The sequence below is a fragment of the Gastrolobium bilobum genome, unplaced genomic scaffold (genome assembly GCF_033153095.1).
Source record: "Gastrolobium bilobum isolate Gb01-03AN ecotype WA unplaced genomic scaffold, APGP_CSIRO_Gbil_v1 utg12771, whole genome shotgun sequence".
Classification (NCBI taxonomy): Eukaryota; Viridiplantae; Streptophyta; class Magnoliopsida; order Fabales; family Fabaceae; genus Gastrolobium; species Gastrolobium bilobum.
In genome coordinates, this window is record NW_026896441.1 from 82,985 (window position 1) to 100,170 (window position 17,186).

General features: G+C 35.4%; 3 protein-coding genes across 5 annotated transcripts; 2 read left to right on the plus strand and 1 right to left on the minus strand.

Annotated features, from left to right (window-relative positions):
- Nucleotides 1-3,268: 3,268 nt before the first annotated feature.
- Nucleotides 3,269-7,536, plus strand: LOC133299747 (alpha,alpha-trehalose-phosphate synthase [UDP-forming] 6-like). Of its 3 annotated transcripts, none has more exons than XM_061499233.1 (4): nucleotides 3,269-4,737; nucleotides 4,852-5,978; nucleotides 6,061-6,334; nucleotides 6,939-7,536. In XM_061499233.1, exons 1-4 carry the CDS (start codon nucleotides 3,979-3,981, stop codon nucleotides 7,224-7,226), a joined length of 2,448 nt encoding a protein of 815 aa, XP_061355217.1. In that variant the 5' UTR covers nucleotides 3,269-3,978; the 3' UTR covers nucleotides 7,227-7,536. The 3 variants fall into 3 exon arrangements, with proteins under 3 accessions (XP_061355217.1, XP_061355215.1, XP_061355216.1); XM_061499232.1 differs by having other exon boundaries at nucleotides 3,422-3,437; nucleotides 3,855-5,978; XM_061499231.1 differs by having other exon boundaries at nucleotides 3,270-5,978.
- A 3,208-nt stretch (nucleotides 7,537-10,744) lies between these two features.
- On the minus strand, nucleotides 10,745-13,488 carry LOC133299748 (putative pentatricopeptide repeat-containing protein At3g23330). The gene has a single exon (XM_061499234.1). It carries the CDS (start codon nucleotides 13,486-13,488, stop codon nucleotides 11,332-11,334), a length of 2,157 nt encoding a protein of 718 aa, XP_061355218.1. The 3' UTR covers nucleotides 10,745-11,331.
- Nucleotides 13,489-14,518: 1,030 nt separating this feature from the next.
- Nucleotides 14,519-15,529, plus strand: LOC133299767 (2-hydroxyisoflavanone dehydratase-like). Its single transcript, XM_061499253.1, has one exon. It carries the CDS (start codon nucleotides 14,519-14,521, stop codon nucleotides 15,527-15,529), a length of 1,011 nt encoding a protein of 336 aa, XP_061355237.1.
- The last annotated feature ends 1,657 nt before the right edge of the window (nucleotides 15,530-17,186 follow it).

Consider the following 17,186-nt stretch of genomic DNA (forward strand, 5'->3'; position numbering starts at 1 on the left):
TATTTTAAATAACTGGGATAAAAAATACAATAAATCAATTTATTCACACACTCATAAGGGTGTAAACGTGGGGAGTCGAATCAAGCTTTGGTCTTAAAAAGTTAAACATGTGTTTAAATGTGTCAGTCTGACCTAAACTATTATCTATTATGAATATAATTATCGGCACGTGACATAACTTATTTATAAAAAACAAAAGTTTGATTTAGCCTGTTAAAAGAAAATAAGAAAACAAAAATTTATTCAAACATAATATACAATCAACAACACTAATAATATCACGAATATTCGTAAATTCAATGTATATCTAAACAACATAATATAAAATAAAATCTTTCAAAATGTCTGTTAACCAATAAAATGGGATGAAATAAGTTGAGGAGAGAAAAATGATTATTATGTATTATGAGTAGTATAAAAAAATATATATATATATATATACTAAGTCAACCTAAGATACTCTAAGACCGAACTAGGTTATTATTTATAATAGTACTAGTTGCTATACTAGGTGTATGATGTTGGATATCCAATAAAATTTTAAATCCTTCAATTATAAATATATGATTATAATAAAAATGTTACTCGAACATCATTATCTTATAGTCTCACATCAACTTAAAAAAAAATGAAAAGTCACACAATTTATACAATGTATATAATATTAAATTTTAGATTTTTAATAATAAAATGTAATTTAATTGGAGAGAAAAAAGAACTATTTTTTAAACAAAATTAATAAAATTTAGCCAATAGTTAGAGGCCTATGAGGGACTCAAAGACCGTGAGCGCAATGTGCTCGTTGTGCGGACTACTCTTATTGCGCAGATCAGACTCATTGCACAAGCTATCATACTAAGTCGTGAGACAAAACTTAAAGACTAAGGAAGAACATAGAGATTCTATAAAGTCCACCGCACATAAGAACCAATATAGATGAGACAGCTCAAGCTTGCCACTACTTTAAGCATCTAGACTTGTTCATCCAGGAATAACCTTGAAGGATACCAACTATGACAAGAGGGCAGCCACCTAAATCACTAATAAAAAAAAGATGCCGCCTATAAAGGACGACACAAGCATATTATAAATACAGAGGGTACAATCATGTCTCTTTGTTAAACAATATACACCTTGCATTGTTACTGACTTGAGCATCAGAGTGTCTTTGCATGTATCATCCCCAGTTTCTTTCATTGCGCCTAAGCTACAACACAAACATTTCAAGGAGAAGTCCATTCCACCATAGTATCAAACTGACTTGCTACAACCTAAAGGCCCACAATCTTCAACCTTCAACCGTATATAGTTTAGTCCATCCCAGTGGCGAACCCACTTGCGGGCAAATGCCCGCAAGTGCGGTCATAAAAAAATTTAATTCATTTTTTTCTTCATATTTTTGGTTGGTGTTTATTTGTCTCTTGGTTCAATATATATATATATATATATATATATATATATATTAAGAGTAAATACCCTTTTAAGTCCCTAACAAAAAATATGATTCTCATTTTAGTCTCTTGTAAAAAAAAAATTATTCTCGAGGTCCCTAAAAATTTTAAAGTTGATCAATTTAGTTAAAATTGTGGTCCCTCGTAAATTCAAAAAAGACCTACATTAGTCCCTCGAAAAGATCAAAATGAGCCCACTTTGAATTTCATATGGATCTGGTGACTAATTTTTTTATAATAGACTAAAGTGTGAAACAAATTTTTTGTTAGGGACCAAAAACGATACTTATTCTTATATTAGTTAGAAACGTAGCAACGTACGGAGATGATTAAAATAAGGTAGCAACGCAAATTGATTAGAAAGAAAACTTATTCTTTCTCCCCTGTCACGTACTCATTCTCATGCTCTCTTTATCCTTTGTTTCCTTTTTTCATTTTTATAAAAAGAGACGATTGATTACAAAAAAAAGGAGGCGCTGCCCCGAATCCCCACCATTAAATGTGCAGACATAAAATTTTTTTCCTAGCCCATCCTATCTTGGATGAGTTAGATAAGTGATCATATCATATAATAAAGATTATATCTTTCTCACTTTAATAAAATTAAACTGTGTTACTTAAAAACGAGAGATTATGCTAAAGTCAGTACACGTTTATTATTATAGTAGTGCTTAAGTGATATCAAGATTAGTTCAAATAATAATGAATTCATTTTCTTTAATTAAATATCCCGAGCTCGAGCTATGAAAATAAAAACATAAGAAAACTATCCCTGATATATATCCGTCTCGAATCGAACTTATCATGTTATTCTTTCCCTGATATATTTTCTTTAATGGATGAATTGATTAGAAAAAAGACAATATAGTCGTACGAGTAATTCTTTCCCCTAATATAACCTCGTGTTATATTAACTCTTTTTTTATTTGCGTTAACAAAAAAAAAAAAAAAGTCATTGCTACCTCTAGGAGGAGTGTGCGGGTAGTGGGCCCCTCTGGTGACATGGCGTATAGGTCAATGTGACGTCCAGCTGTTCATGATGATGGGTCGAGCTTCAAATTTAAAGTCTCCTTTTTCTAAATTCTCGCGGCCCGAGATTTTGCCCTGAGCTTATCCACTCCTACGTACCCACCAATAATAGACTTCCACGTTGGTGTTATTATCTAACGTGGACAATTCTAATACGGCACCGCTAAAATCTTACGGTGTTTTCCCTATACCGGAACATTACGGCTATTGTCGTGCCTGTCGGAGGTATAGGATATATGGGTCAAACCGTGACACGAATCTCTATGCTGGGTGTTGTCGATGAAGCGCGAACGACTCGCCACGTAGCATTTCGAGAGCTTCGGTGACCAATAGCGTATCGACAAGTGTCCTATCATAGCAACTTGACAGCTAATTTCAGACAAGGCCTCAAGTGGGTCCCAGTAACAGCATGTGGCTAACTTGCCAAAGGACAAAGGATAAGGTTTCAGTCCGGACTCTAAGCTATGATATGATGCTTCTCACATACTTGATGGTTGTACCACCGCATATCATTGATCAAAGTTAATTTGTTGACTCAAATCAACGGCAGAAAATTCATCACATTATTATCTCTCTCTCACTTGGTATGAAAAAAAGAAGAGAGAGTGTGTGTGTGTTTTTTTATAGTTGTTGACCTTTTTAAAACAGGGGAGCTACCAAAAATATCACACCGTTTCATGCTGTCTCAGCTCAGTGGAGAGAGACAACTTGTGGGGGGGCTAGCTAGCAATCGTGACCAGTGAGAAAGTTACAAAAGATAATATAAGGTTTAATTTTGTATTTGTGTTAAAATAAAATATATTATTTTTCCTTTTCCATATTCTTGATAACTATATGGATTAGTTTCTGTTTTTTTTTTTTTCTTTCTTTCTTTTCGTCAATGGTTTTTATTTGGATTCCTAAATTTCTACCAACCCAATCAAAATGAGAAATGGAATTGAAATCTCAACAAAGCAGGTAATTTTGTAAACTGTTGGCTAATTCGATTTGGGTTCTTGTTTTATTTGTTTTCTTTCACCTCTACTCTTTAAGCTCTCTGATTCTGACTTACAAGTTCAGTCCATTCAAGACAACAATCTCCAGTGGATTGTTTGGTTGCTGTTTCCTGTCTTAGCTGTTTCCCATCTGTTCTCTTTTTATCTTCTGGATTACAACTAGCTACATGCTTTCTCTATTCATTGCTTCCATCTACTTCTCCAACCTTATCTTCAAACAAGTTTTGCAGCTCCCACTTCTGAAGCCCTCTCTGGTTATGCTTATCACTGACCCACCTGCACCTCAAAGATAGTATTTTGTCGCCTAAAAACTCTTTTTTTTTTTTTTTTCTGCCATTTTATTTCTTTTAATTTTTGGATTTACTTGTCTTGGTTAAAGGGAGTTTAGGTACCTTGTTTGTCAGATGATAAGTGGTGGTTGGTCACTGGAACTTTTTTGTTAAGCGGATTTAGTGTTTGTAAGCGTTGTTTAACAAGTGTTGTGCTAGTTTGAGATTATAAGAATGGTGTCAAGGTCGTATTCAAATTTACTGGAGCTGGCCTCTGGTGAGTCTCCATCATTTGGGAACATGAACAGGCGAATTCCGCGGATTATGACTGTGGCTGGGTTGATATCTGATGTTGATGATGACCCTGACAAGAGTGTGTGCTCTGATCCCTCTTCTTCATCGGCCCAACGAGAAAGGATCATAATAGTGGGGAATCAGCTCCCTATAAGGGCTCAGAGGAAGCTAGATGGTAACAGGAATTGGTTTTTCAGTTGGGATGAAAATTCACTTCTGCTCCAACTCAAAGATGGATTTGGGGATGATGATATTGAGGTCATTTATGTTGGATGCCTTAAGGAAGAAGTGCATCCAAATGAGCAAGATGAGGTTTCACAGATACTACTTGAGTCCTTTAAATGTGTCCCAACTTTTCTCCCACCTGATCTGTTTACCAGGTACTATCATGGCTTTTGCAAGCAACAGTTATGGCCACTGTTTCATTACATGTTACCTCTGTCACCGGGCCTTGGTGGCAGGTTTAATAGGTCACTGTGGCAAGCTTATGTCTCAGTGAATAAGATATTTGCAGATAGGATTATGGAAGTCATTAACCCTGAAGATGATTATGTGTGGATACATGATTATCATCTGATGGTGTTACCAACTTTCCTGAGGAAGAGATTTAACCGAGTGAAACTTGGATTCTTCCTCCATAGCCCATTCCCTTCATCGGAAATATACAAGACATTGCCTATTAGGGAAGAGCTCTTGAGAGCCCTCTTGAATTCGGATTTGATTGGCTTCCACACTTTTGATTATGCAAGGCATTTTCTCTCCTGTTGTAGTAGGATGCTTGGTCTTACATATGAATCCAAACGGGGTTATATTGGGCTTGAGTATTATGGTAGAACCATTAGTATCAAAATTCTTCCCGTTGGCATAGACATGGGTCAGCTTCAATCAGTTCTAGACCTGCCAAAGACTGAAGAAAAAGTTTCTGAGCTCATTAGACAGTTTTCTGATCAAGGCAAGACAATGTTACTTGGGGTGGATGACATGGATATTTTTAAGGGCATAAGTTTGAAGCTATTGGCCATGGAGCAGCTTCTCATTCAGCACCCTGAATGTCTGGGAAAGGTTGTATTGGTCCAGATAGCTAATCCTGCCAGGGGACGAGGGAAAGACGTGAAGGAAGTGCAAACTGAGATGAAAGCAACCGTAAAACGGATTAATGAAACATTTGGGAAGCCTGGGTATGATCCTGTCATTCTGATTGAGGAGCCACTAAGCTTTTATGAGAGAGTTGCCTACTATGTTGTTGCTGAGTGTTGTCTAGTGACTGCAGTCAGGGATGGAATGAATCTCATACCATATGAATATATAATCAGTCGTCAAGGCAATGAAAAATTGGATAAAGTATTGGGACTAGCTTCCTCCCCAAAGAAAAGCATGTTAGTTGTCTCTGAGTTCATTGGCTGTTCCCCATCTTTAAGTGGAGCAATCAGAGTGAACCCATGGAATATTGATGCAGTAGCAGATGCAATGGACTCAGCCCTGGAAATGGCTGATTCAGAGAAACAGCTTAGGCATGAGAAGCATTACAGATATGTTAGTACTCATGATGTTGGGTACTGGGCTCGTAGCTTCTTGCAAGATTTGGAAAGGACTTGTAGTGATCATGTACGGCGAAGGTGGTGGGGAATTGGTTTTGGATTAAGTTTTAGAGTTGTAGCACTTGATCCAAACTTCAGGAAGCTCTCAATGGAGCACATAGTTTCAGCTTACAAACGGACGACGACTAGAGCTATCCTTCTAGATTATGATGATACACTGATGCCACAGGCTTCCATTGATAAGAGCCCATCCAGTAATTCTATTAAAATGCTTAATAGTTTGTGTAGAGATAAGAACAATACGGTATTTCTTGTCAGTGCCAGAAGCCGAAAGACACTTGCTGAATGGTTTTCTCCTTGTGAAAATCTGGGAATTGCTGCTGAGCATGGTTACTTTTTAAGGTAAATTTCTTCAGCTTATGACCTTTTCAAGATGTGGTATTTTTGTTAGGTTATAGCTTATGCCTGACATGTATGGTTTCAGACTGAAGGGAGATGCAGAATGGGAAACATGTGGACCTGCAATAGACTGTAGTTGGAAACAAATTGCAGAGCCTGTAATGAGGCTGTATACTGAAACAACTGATGGATCCACCATTGAAGATAAGGAGACAGTACTTGTTTGGTGCTATGAGGATGCAGATCCAGATTTTGGATCATGCCAAGCTAAGGAACTTCTTAATCATCTTGAAAGTGTGCTTGCAAATGAACCAGTAACAGTCAAGAGTGGCCAGAATATTGTGGAGGTTAAACCACAGGTGCGTATAACATTTGTGGAATGAGTTGTAAAGCCTAGAGATAAATTCGTTCTGTCTCTTGGATTTTAAACTTAGGTGATACAAGTCGTCAGTTATATTTTTTTTATCAACTAATTTCAGACTTAAAAATCTGGCAAGCCTGGGAAACTTTCGTTATATTAAGTAAAGTATGAAAATAGAATCCTTCACTTTGGTCAGATGGATCAATAAAGATGTGGTAGGGCAAAAATAAAGATCAGATGGAATCAGGTCAGTAGATTTTGGGTTTTAGTTAAAATCAAAGGAAACATGGATATCAAAGAGTGAAAAAATTGTTGACAGAAGAAAGTTTATAAGATAGTCCAATCCTGCATCGACTTAATCTAACTTAAGAATTATTCATGTGTTATGTGAAAGAATATGAAAGGAAACTAGGGGAAAAGCCCTTATAGAGAGTGCATTTATATTTAGAATGTTAAAAAGCAATATAGACACCACTTTTAAAGGTATTCTTGTTAATTTTTTACTTCTAATCTTCTTTCTCGTGGTGTTGGAGAAATGACAAGCTATTTTAACCATTTTACAGTTTACCTACAGCCTCTAATACATATATATACACATGCAGGGCGTGAGCAAGGGGCTTGTGGCCGAACGCCTACTTTCCACCATGCAAGGAAAGGAAATTTCACCTGATTTTGTTTTGTGTATAGGAGATGACCGGTCTGATGAAGATATGTTTGAGGTAATCACTAGTTCTATATCTGGTCCTTCCATGGCACCCAGGGCTGAAGTATTTGCATGCACTGTTGGTCAAAAGCCCAGTAAGGCTAAGTACTATCTGGATGATACTACTGAAATAGTGAGATTGGTGCAGGGTTTAGCCTGTGTTTCAGAGCAAACAGTTTTATTTTAGTCATGGGAAAGATGGTGGTGAAAGATGTGCTTGCTTTCTTTGTCACACTGTAGTATTGGGGGTGTTACACACAGTGTTGGCTTTGTTGAGCTCTCCATAGGTGATTTCATTATTATTATTTTTCGTGATATTCCATGTAAATGTAAATTATTCAACTCCTCAGATGTTTGTTTTCTATCTGATAAACTTGTATATATATTTGTCTTTCCACCATGAACCTTGCTTAATGCCCATGGGCCAGTCCCGAAGCTCTTAATGCCTATGATACTAGTTGTTTTGGATACTGGAGTGGCTCTTTTTATGTCAATGAAGCTTGTGAATTGTGATAATATCTGAATTTTGGAAACATCCTTACCAGATGATTTACTTAAGATTTGACACACTTGAAGAAAAGCAGAGGGGGAAGCACTTGTGCAAATGTTTGTACTCATGAACGCCAGTCCTACAAAACAATGGTTGCTAGCCAAATTAAACAATGAAGAGAAATGAGGGTACATAGTACAAATAGAGCCTTCCCTAAAGGCCTTATGACTCCTAATTAGTTATTGTAGTTCCTAGAACGCTACTCCACCTCATTGAAGGACGTGAGCCTTGCATAAATCCTCAACAAGGTTTGCTCAAGCATCAACTATTTTTTTGTGGGTTCCGAAGACCAGAAAACTAATCACCCTTTGAGAATGTTGCTTCACAATTATTACCCAGCCTTATTCTTTTTGTTTTCTAATCTCTAATGGCGTTTGAAATGTTTACTGACCAGAATGCTGCTTTCACAAAACTTCGCGCTTTGAATATAAATGGTCACACTTATCATTGTATACAAAGAAAAAATGCATAGAATGAAAAAAACTGAAATAGATATGCCAGTTACCCATTTAATTTGAACCCGCTAGATGTGTCTCACATAAAAACCTGCAAGTTACATCTCTTCGCTTTAATGTTTGAATTAAAGAAACAATATTAATACCCAAAACAAAAAAACAGAGATGCATCTTATATGGACTAGATCTATATCTTAACAACTTATCCAAATAAGGATAAGACTTATCCAAATAATATCTTAGATAACAAAGGATATAGGAATCACATTCCTATTAGGATTCTAAACTTATAGGTAACCCCTCTTATAAATAAAGGGTTGAAGCCTTTTAAGTACATATTTTTTAACCTAATTACTCTTTCTACTAACACTAAACACACACCAACAACTCGGCTATAAACTTATTGATTGTGCGCAATGATTGGTACATTAGCCTTGAGCCAATTGAATATCTCTCATAAATATTTCTGAATGTATATCTTTACACTAATCATGGTCTACTTAGGACCTATGAAGCACCGACACTTCAAAAATCCTAACGTGTCGTGTCCGACACTTCCCTATACTCTCGGACACTCTGACACTCCCCGACACTTCAACACGCGTTATAGAAATACAAAAAAAGGTTCAAAGGTTGATTTGCGTTAAGTTTTTTGTTCCAACTACTAGATTCGTTGGATTACGATTATCATTTTATTGAGTTTAATATAAATATTTGAGATATGTTATGTTTCTTTGCAAAATTTATGAATATTATAAGTTTAGATTCATTTTTTTTAAATTATTGAATATTAAATATAATATACACTACATAAATTAAAAATATTATTGAATATCAAAACGTGTCGAAATATAACATTTTTTAGAATTAACGTGTCGGAGTGTCACGTGTCCCGTGTCGGTATCGGTGCTACATAGCCTGGGACCAAACAAAAACCAACATAATTGAAAAGTATATTAACAATTTCAAAAAAAAAATAAAAAAAAATATATATATATATATATATATATATATATATATATATATATATATATATACGAAAAATTCAAAATTCAGTCACTGGACTGTCCAGTGAGTGAATTTTGACTATATTCTCTCGTGAGAATATAGTGCAAAAATATTACAATGGTGTTCTGCAGGTGTTCTCCCGGGAGAACATAGGCAAAAAATTTTGTGCACTATATTCTCGCGGGAGAATATAGTGCACTGGACCTAATTTACATCAAGTCACTTGATATTCACTAAACTCATATATATATATATATATATATATATATATATATATATATATATATATATATATATATATATATATATATAAGGTGCTCCATTTCGAAATATTAAAATCAGTTATCATTTCAGGCTTTTTTTTGTACACAATTTTAAGAGACATATTAACAGATGAGTTGTCAGTACGGAGAACCAAACTCAACCAAAAGAAAGGACGAGCAGAACAGAGCAAAAAACATCACTGTTCAACTAAATCTGCAGAGGTTGGTTTCCCTGCGCATTTGCAGATGGAACCACCCTTTGAAGAGCTTCTAGTAGAGATAATATATCAAATAGCAATCTACCAAAAAAAAATGTCAAATAGCAGTGTGCAACCAAAAGTGAGCACCATAGAGTATGAGGAAGGCTTCTTCCATAACCTAGAGAGACCCATATATCTCCGGATGAGATACCCTCCCTCAAGCAGCATGATACAGAACGATACCACATAGAGCTGGCAGCATCGGTACATGGAAGAACTAGCAAAACCATGAGCACTTTGGAAAGCATTTACGGGGATGCCCTCATGCAGATTAAGACAAGGGAGAAATTGGACTTTCTCAATGAAGGACTAGGATCAAGGAAATGCTCTGGAATCATCACAGTAATTAACATTATTAAAAAAAATCACAAAACACATTATCAGGAGCTTCAGAAAAATAATATAGGGATAGAAAATTTGAATTCAGTTTTTAATTTTTTGGTTGACAACAATACATAACGATTAAAAACAACTTGTTTTCCAGAACTTCTCAATTGTGCTGAGAAGTATAGACAAATAAGCTGCCTCATGGCTGTTCAAGGTCATGTTCTCAAGCTGGAAAAATCCAAATCCATAAGCTAGCAATTTGACAGAGTTCTAATTGCCATCAGCAGAATCCTGCTATCTCATGTGGATTTTCGCAGTGAGAAATTTATCCTTGTCAGCAAAATAAATAAATAAAAAAATCCTTATTTTGCAAATTAATTAAGAAGAACTAACAGGCAATTATATAATCTAAATATTTTGTTTCCCTTAATTGTCATATTATAAACATGGACTTGCTGACGTTCACATAACACAACATAAAAAGAGCAAAGCATAAATGTTGTACAATAACTACAGACAAAAGGATATTTGAAAAATGTTATGTAGTGTCCGGCAGAGAAGATTGATGTCCTTTAGCATCTGGAAGCAAAAATGGAAAAAACAAGAAAATCCCAGGTCATCTTTACAGACACCAAGAATCCATTTATGAATAGAAAGGATAATTAAGAAGAGTTAATAAACATATGATGACAAGACACTTGATAAGGCTACATGTTAACTTCCATCAGAGGCTACAAAAGTAATTGAATAGCATTATGCACTGATCATAAGCCTCAGTGCTCTTTTAATCTCTAAGAACTTATTCTTATTTCTTACTAAATTATAACCCAAAAAGTCCTAAACTCAAAATAATTCATGTTCATTGAGCTTTGAAGAATAATAGTTCCCTGCGATCTACAATGTTGATATATGGGTACAGAGAAAGACAACCGAAGTTGGCAAGATACACCAATCAGAACTCAAATGTGTATCTTTTACAACTGTTCATTAAGATTTTGTTGAATTATATAGGAGGTCAAATAGGTAATGAAAGACATAACACCCCATCAACAGGACCGTGCGCGGAACCCAACAGGAGGTTGCAAAAGTAACCAAACACTCCAAGTGCTGTTCATAAGGTAGTCACTCAGAACTCAATTCAAATGCTTGACATGAAATCGGACAATGTATAATCAGCATCCCAAGCCCTCTCTTCACCAAGCTATGAGCACAGAGACTCCATCTCCAAAAGGAATTTTTGATTAGATGACTTTCCTACAGCAGCGCAGCCAATTTCCTAACCCATTTCTTGGCCTGATTTTCAGAGTTTGTGCTTTCTACACTCATTCCAACTCTCGGTTTAGTATGCAGCCACAATGTCGGCATGCTTAGTTGCCACTGACAACCTGGTGGCTAGGTCTAAAAACATAGGATTTCGAGTATTGTTATTTCACCAATAATCTCCACATGAACAAGTCCCATTCTTGAAATGGTGAAACCGGCTATTATCTCTCACAACAATTTCTCTGCCAACAATCTTTGCAATAAATTTAATTGCAGTGTGACAGTCCACACACACCCGAATATTCTTTATTACACGGATGGTTGTACCAGCAGTAGTGCTAATGATGCCAAATGCTATAGCAAGTCTCTCACTGTGGGTGCTTAATAAATCACGTTTATGTTCCTCGTCAACATCATGGAGCACCTCACTTGTGTCAAGGACATAACCTTCTTTCTCCATCTGTTCCAATAAAATATATAATGCTTTGTTTATTTTGTCATAATATGGATGTGATTTATCTCCAGCCAGAAAAGTATGTACTTTGTTTCCAACCTCAATCCAGCTGCATGCTGGGGTCTTCTTCAAGCCCTTTTTCCTCATGTGGATTCTCAATTTTGCAGCATCATTCCATCTTCGGGCAGCAGAATAGATGTTTGACATTAAAACATAAGCACCCATGTTTTCAGGGTCAACCAAAAGTATCTTGTCAACAACCTTTTCAGCTAATTCAACATTCTTATGAGCCCTACAAGCAGCCAACAATGTTGACCACACACTTCCTGTTGGTTGTATTCCCATGTTAGAAATAAAGTCATAGGCTTCCTCCAATCTTCCAGCTCTACCAAGCAGATCCGCAACAGCAGCACAATGCTCCAGGCCAGGAGCAATACCAAAATCCCATTTCATGCTGTTAAAATACTTCCAACCTTCATCTACCAACCCAGCATGACTACAGGCAGTTAAAACAGCCATAAATGCCACATAGCAGGGCTCTACTCCATCCACTAGCATCTTCTCAAACAAGGAGACTGCATCAAGGGCATGCCCATGCATGGCACATCCCATAATGATGGCAGTCCATGATACCATGTCACGCATCTCTATTCTGTCAAAAACATATCTAGCCATCTTAATGTTACCACATTTGGCATACATGTCCACCAGAGAGCTCGCTATAAACTTGTTATCATCAAACCCAAGTCTAATTATATATCCATGGAGCTGCTTCCCCAAATTTAAGGCCGTCAAGTGAGCACAAGCTGGTATGACACTCGAGAAGGAAACATGCATTGGTTTGACTTTTTCCTTCAACATCTGACGAAAGAAGCTGAGCCCTCGATCAAATTTACCATTCTGCACGCAACCTGCGATGATAGAGTTCCATGAAATGGCATCTCGCTTAGGTAAGAGGTAAAATGCGCAAATTGAATGTTCTACTCGAGTACATTTTGCATACATGTCAATCAAGCTACTTCCAATGAAAACATCCACATCAAGCCCATGTCTGATAGCATACCCATGAATTTCCTTTCCTTTAATAATATCAACATGCTCAGCGAAAATGGGAAGAATGCTTGACAAAGTGAAGGAATCAGGCTTCAAGTTGGCATTCCCCATCTCCTTAACCATGGTTAATGCCTCTCCATACATCCCATTTTGAGCATTCCCGGCAATAACAGTGTTCCAGGAAACAACATCCCTTATTGGCATCAAATCAAAAACCTTCCTAACACTATCTATTTTCACAGTAGCCATTGTTTCCTCTCGTTGAGAAAATCCGTCGAGCATCTTGTTTGCAGAAACATAATTGTGAGAAATCTCAGCCAAACCGTGAAATTTCGAATACATATTCATCAATGCATTACCTGTATATAAATCAAAATCCAAACCAAGACGAATGATGCATCCATGGAGTGACAGACCAAAACGCAAGTCGTTTAAAAGCGTGGATGCTTTGAGAACAGAGGGGAAGACATGGCGATCAGGGTAAATGCCGAAAGCGCGCATGTCGTTAAAGGAAGACAAGGAATGATGGAAGAGGCCATGAGAAGTGTAGCATTTGATAATGGAAATCCAAGCAAGAGGTGGTGGTGGAGAAGAGTGAGAGTGAGAGTGAGAGTGAGAGTGAAGGGAACGGAAGAGAACAAGTGACTCATCTAAGAGTTTGAGGTTAGAGTAGAGTGAAAGTATGCACGCGTTGTCAGAGTCAAATGATCCTTTGGTCTTCACAATTTGTGCATGGAGTTGTTTCGCATGGTATGTCGAAACCATGCTATTTGGGTTTTTAAGAATACTTCTCATAACATTTTGTGTGGAACTCATTGATGGACTTCGGTTCTGTCACTAACCGAATTATGAATTTTGCTGTTTTCGCCTATTCTCTTCTTAACGCACAAAAAAAAAAAAAAAAAACAACTCCTCTCATCTGTTCCTGGAAGGAGTGCAAAGCCCGAAAAAAATACCCCTGCTTTTGTTCAGGGAAAAAAATACAAACTGGATTTAAAAATGAAAAATTGTCCACAAAAGAACTACTGAATTGAAAAAAAAAAAAAATTGTTTTAAAGGAAAATAAATAAAAGAAGAAAAATAAAACTTATATGAAAATGAGTAATAGAAGAATTTCAACCCTTTTAAAAAATGAAAAAAAATGTTAAATATGTATGCGTATTTATATTTTAAAAGTTATTAAAACTTGTCTTTTTAGTCTTCTTTTCTAATTCTGAAAATTAAGAGGATTTAATAATGCATATGGATTAATATTCACAGAAATTGCCTTAGGCAATTAATTGGATGATTTAGTAGATTTTTAAGAGAATTTAACATTTCACCTTTTCGTTTACTAGGAAATGATAGGTCAACCAGCTTACCGATCCGTTTAATTATTCGAGAAAATAAAAAAGTTATTAAAGCATGTGCATATTCTTTTCTATGCTAACAATGCTTGTAAATTGATTCTTAATGCGTTATTGAAAAGAGTACTATCAAATCATGTTACAATGATAAAAAAAAAAAAAAAAGATTGAACAATTTTTATTTAAAGAAAAAATGCGAGTGGTTTTGGTCTAATTTATTAGAGAGATATAGAACGTATGAATTCAAATCAATATTCTCTTCTTAGGAAAAAAAAATTAGTAATTAAAAGAGAAATTGTTCTCGTTAATCACCAACTTCATTTCACCCACGTCATCGTGGATGTCATGTCATATTTCTCAAATTGATTTCATGGACGTCATTGTGGATGCCATATTTCTTGCCATATTTATTATATATAAAGTCTCGCGAAAAATTTAAACTTGTATCACCAAGCCTCACTCTCTTGCTTTCAAGGACTCTTTCTGTGCCCTGAATTGAAATGGCTTCCACAACACCACCCACCATCACCACCACTATCATCAAAGAGATAGTTAGTGATATGGGTACTTTAATTCGGTTCTTCAATGATGGTACTCTGGAACGACCATTACAATCACCATTTGTGCCACCAATGCTTAATGAACCACAAACTGGACTCTCATCCAAAGACATTGTCATCTCACACAACCCCACAATTTCAGCTCGCCTTTACCTTCCAAACTTACCCAATTCCAAGGAACAATGTCAAGCTGAGAAAGTCCCAATCTTGGTCTACTTTCACGGTGGTGGTTTCCTCATTGAATCCCCTTTCTCCCAGTTATATCATGGTCATTTCAGAACCTTTGTTCCCCATGCAAACGTTATAGTGGTTTCTGTGGAGTATAGACTTGCACCAGAGCACTCACTCCCTGCATGTTATGATGATTGTTGGGCTGCACTCAAATGGGTATCTTCCCATTCTACCAAAAGCCCCAGCAACACAGAGTCATGGCTCGTTGACCATGGTGATTTCAATAGAATTTTCATAGGGGGTGATAGTGCTGGTGGTAATATTGCTCATAACATAGCCATGCGTGCGGGGACCGAGTCTTTACCAGGTGATGTTAAAATATTAGGTGCTATTTTATCTCACCCTTACTTTTACAGTTCAAGCCCAATTGGATCAGAACCCGTTACAGAGCATGAAAAGAACTTTTGTTACACAATTTGGGACTTGGTGTACCCATCTGCTCCTGGTGGGATTGATAACCACGTGGTGAATCCAGTGGGAGCAGGGGCACCTAGCTTGGGTGGACTTGGGTGTTGTAGAATTATTGTGTGTGTTGCTGGAAAGGATAGACTGAGGGATAGAGGGGTTTGGTATTATGAAGCTGTGAAGAAGAGTGGGTGGCAAGGGAAACTTGAACTGTTTGAAGAGAAAGATGAGGGTCATGTTTATCATTTGTTTGATCCAGATTGTGAGAATACCAATAAGTTTATCAAGCGTTTGGCTTCTTTTCTCCAGGAGTAGGGAATTGTTTTTTCTTGATTTGTTCTGTTGTAATAGTTTGCCACCAACAACAGTTGTGTGGTCTTAAATTTTTAATAAATGCGAATGTGTGTTGGTGTAACTTCTCGTTGCAATAATAAACAAAGTACAGTATTTTTTTTATTTTATTTTTTGCCTCTAACAAAAGTAAAATAAAATATGGGCCATACTTTCGTTTTTTATAAAAACAAACTTATATTAATTTTTTTTTAGGAACTAAATTAAATTTTTATTAAATTTTTGAGAATCATATTTTTAAAGAATTGGAATTGTAGAGAGATCAAAAATTAACTTTTTCTTTGTAAGGGAAGTGAAAACCGTATTTTTTTGTTAGGAACGAAAAGAAATTTTACTCAAAAAAATAAAAATAATTTTTTTTTTAAGAAAATTGGATGTTGTTATTGTATATGTTGCATTTATTTTCCTAGACATAATGCATATGAGATATTTGAAGTTGAACCAAGGGACCGATAACCATTCAATAGTCAATACACTTATTTTTAATAATGATAACAATACGTGGAAGACCACACACCAACGGGGACACTTACCACTTTCTGGGGCTTAAGAAGAGCATTTATTATGTTTCGGTACTAATATTTTATGGGTTTTGATTTTTTCATGTGGTAGGAGAAAATTTTCTCATGTCATAGACACATCTTATGTGGGACCCACATTTATTAAAAAATAAAAAAGCAAAAAAAATATTATACGAAAATCGAAGAATCGCTAGTAGAAGAAAATCACTCTCCTACGACATGAGAAAATATTTTCCCATATTTTTTTGGGTAATTACTTAGTTAAAGAGTAAAAATAAAAAAGAGAAAAAATAACAGGAGAAAAAAAAATTGGTATTATGAAAGGGAGCATCAAATAAAATAATTGGGTGGTCTTGATCATAGAAAATATTTCCAGGCTTAAAGGTGAAAGCAGGATTTGATCACATGTCCTTATAATCAAAACACAAAACACTTTCACCAAAAAAATAAAAAGTGATTTGAAAGAAATATGCAAAACACTTTTTTTGTGTGTGTGGCATTTGCAAATCACTAGCACTTTATTATTTTTTTATGTTTTGTTATTAATTAGAAGAGGTAGGATATTAGTACTACCACTTTTTTCTACTACACTATCACTTTAATTACCATTGGATTCAAAAGTTATTTTTTTTCTTTCTTCATTCAACTTTTTCTCTAATTCAATGATAATTAAAGTGGTAATAAAAAAATGGATAGTAAAAATATCCTAACTCTAATTAGAATATACAAACATATTGAAAACCAACATATGCTTATAAAAATATTTAAAGTAAATAAATTAAAATTAATTATTATGGACATCAAATTATCAATAAGAGTCATCAAAAACTATTTAGACGTTAGTCTACCTAAAAACATTTATTTTGATAACTTCTAAATTACAACCAAGTTTAGTTTTTAAATCTAAATTTTATTCATACATTAATAAACTAAATTAGAAAACAAAAATCAAATGCAGTAGTATTGAATATAGTTTTGGAAAAAAAAAAGAAAACTCAAAATATAAACCTAATAAAATGCCTCTCTTTTTTTTATATAAGTTAGATTTCATTATATTAAAGTGGATCACCTATAATCATTTATAAGACTGTTATTCATGA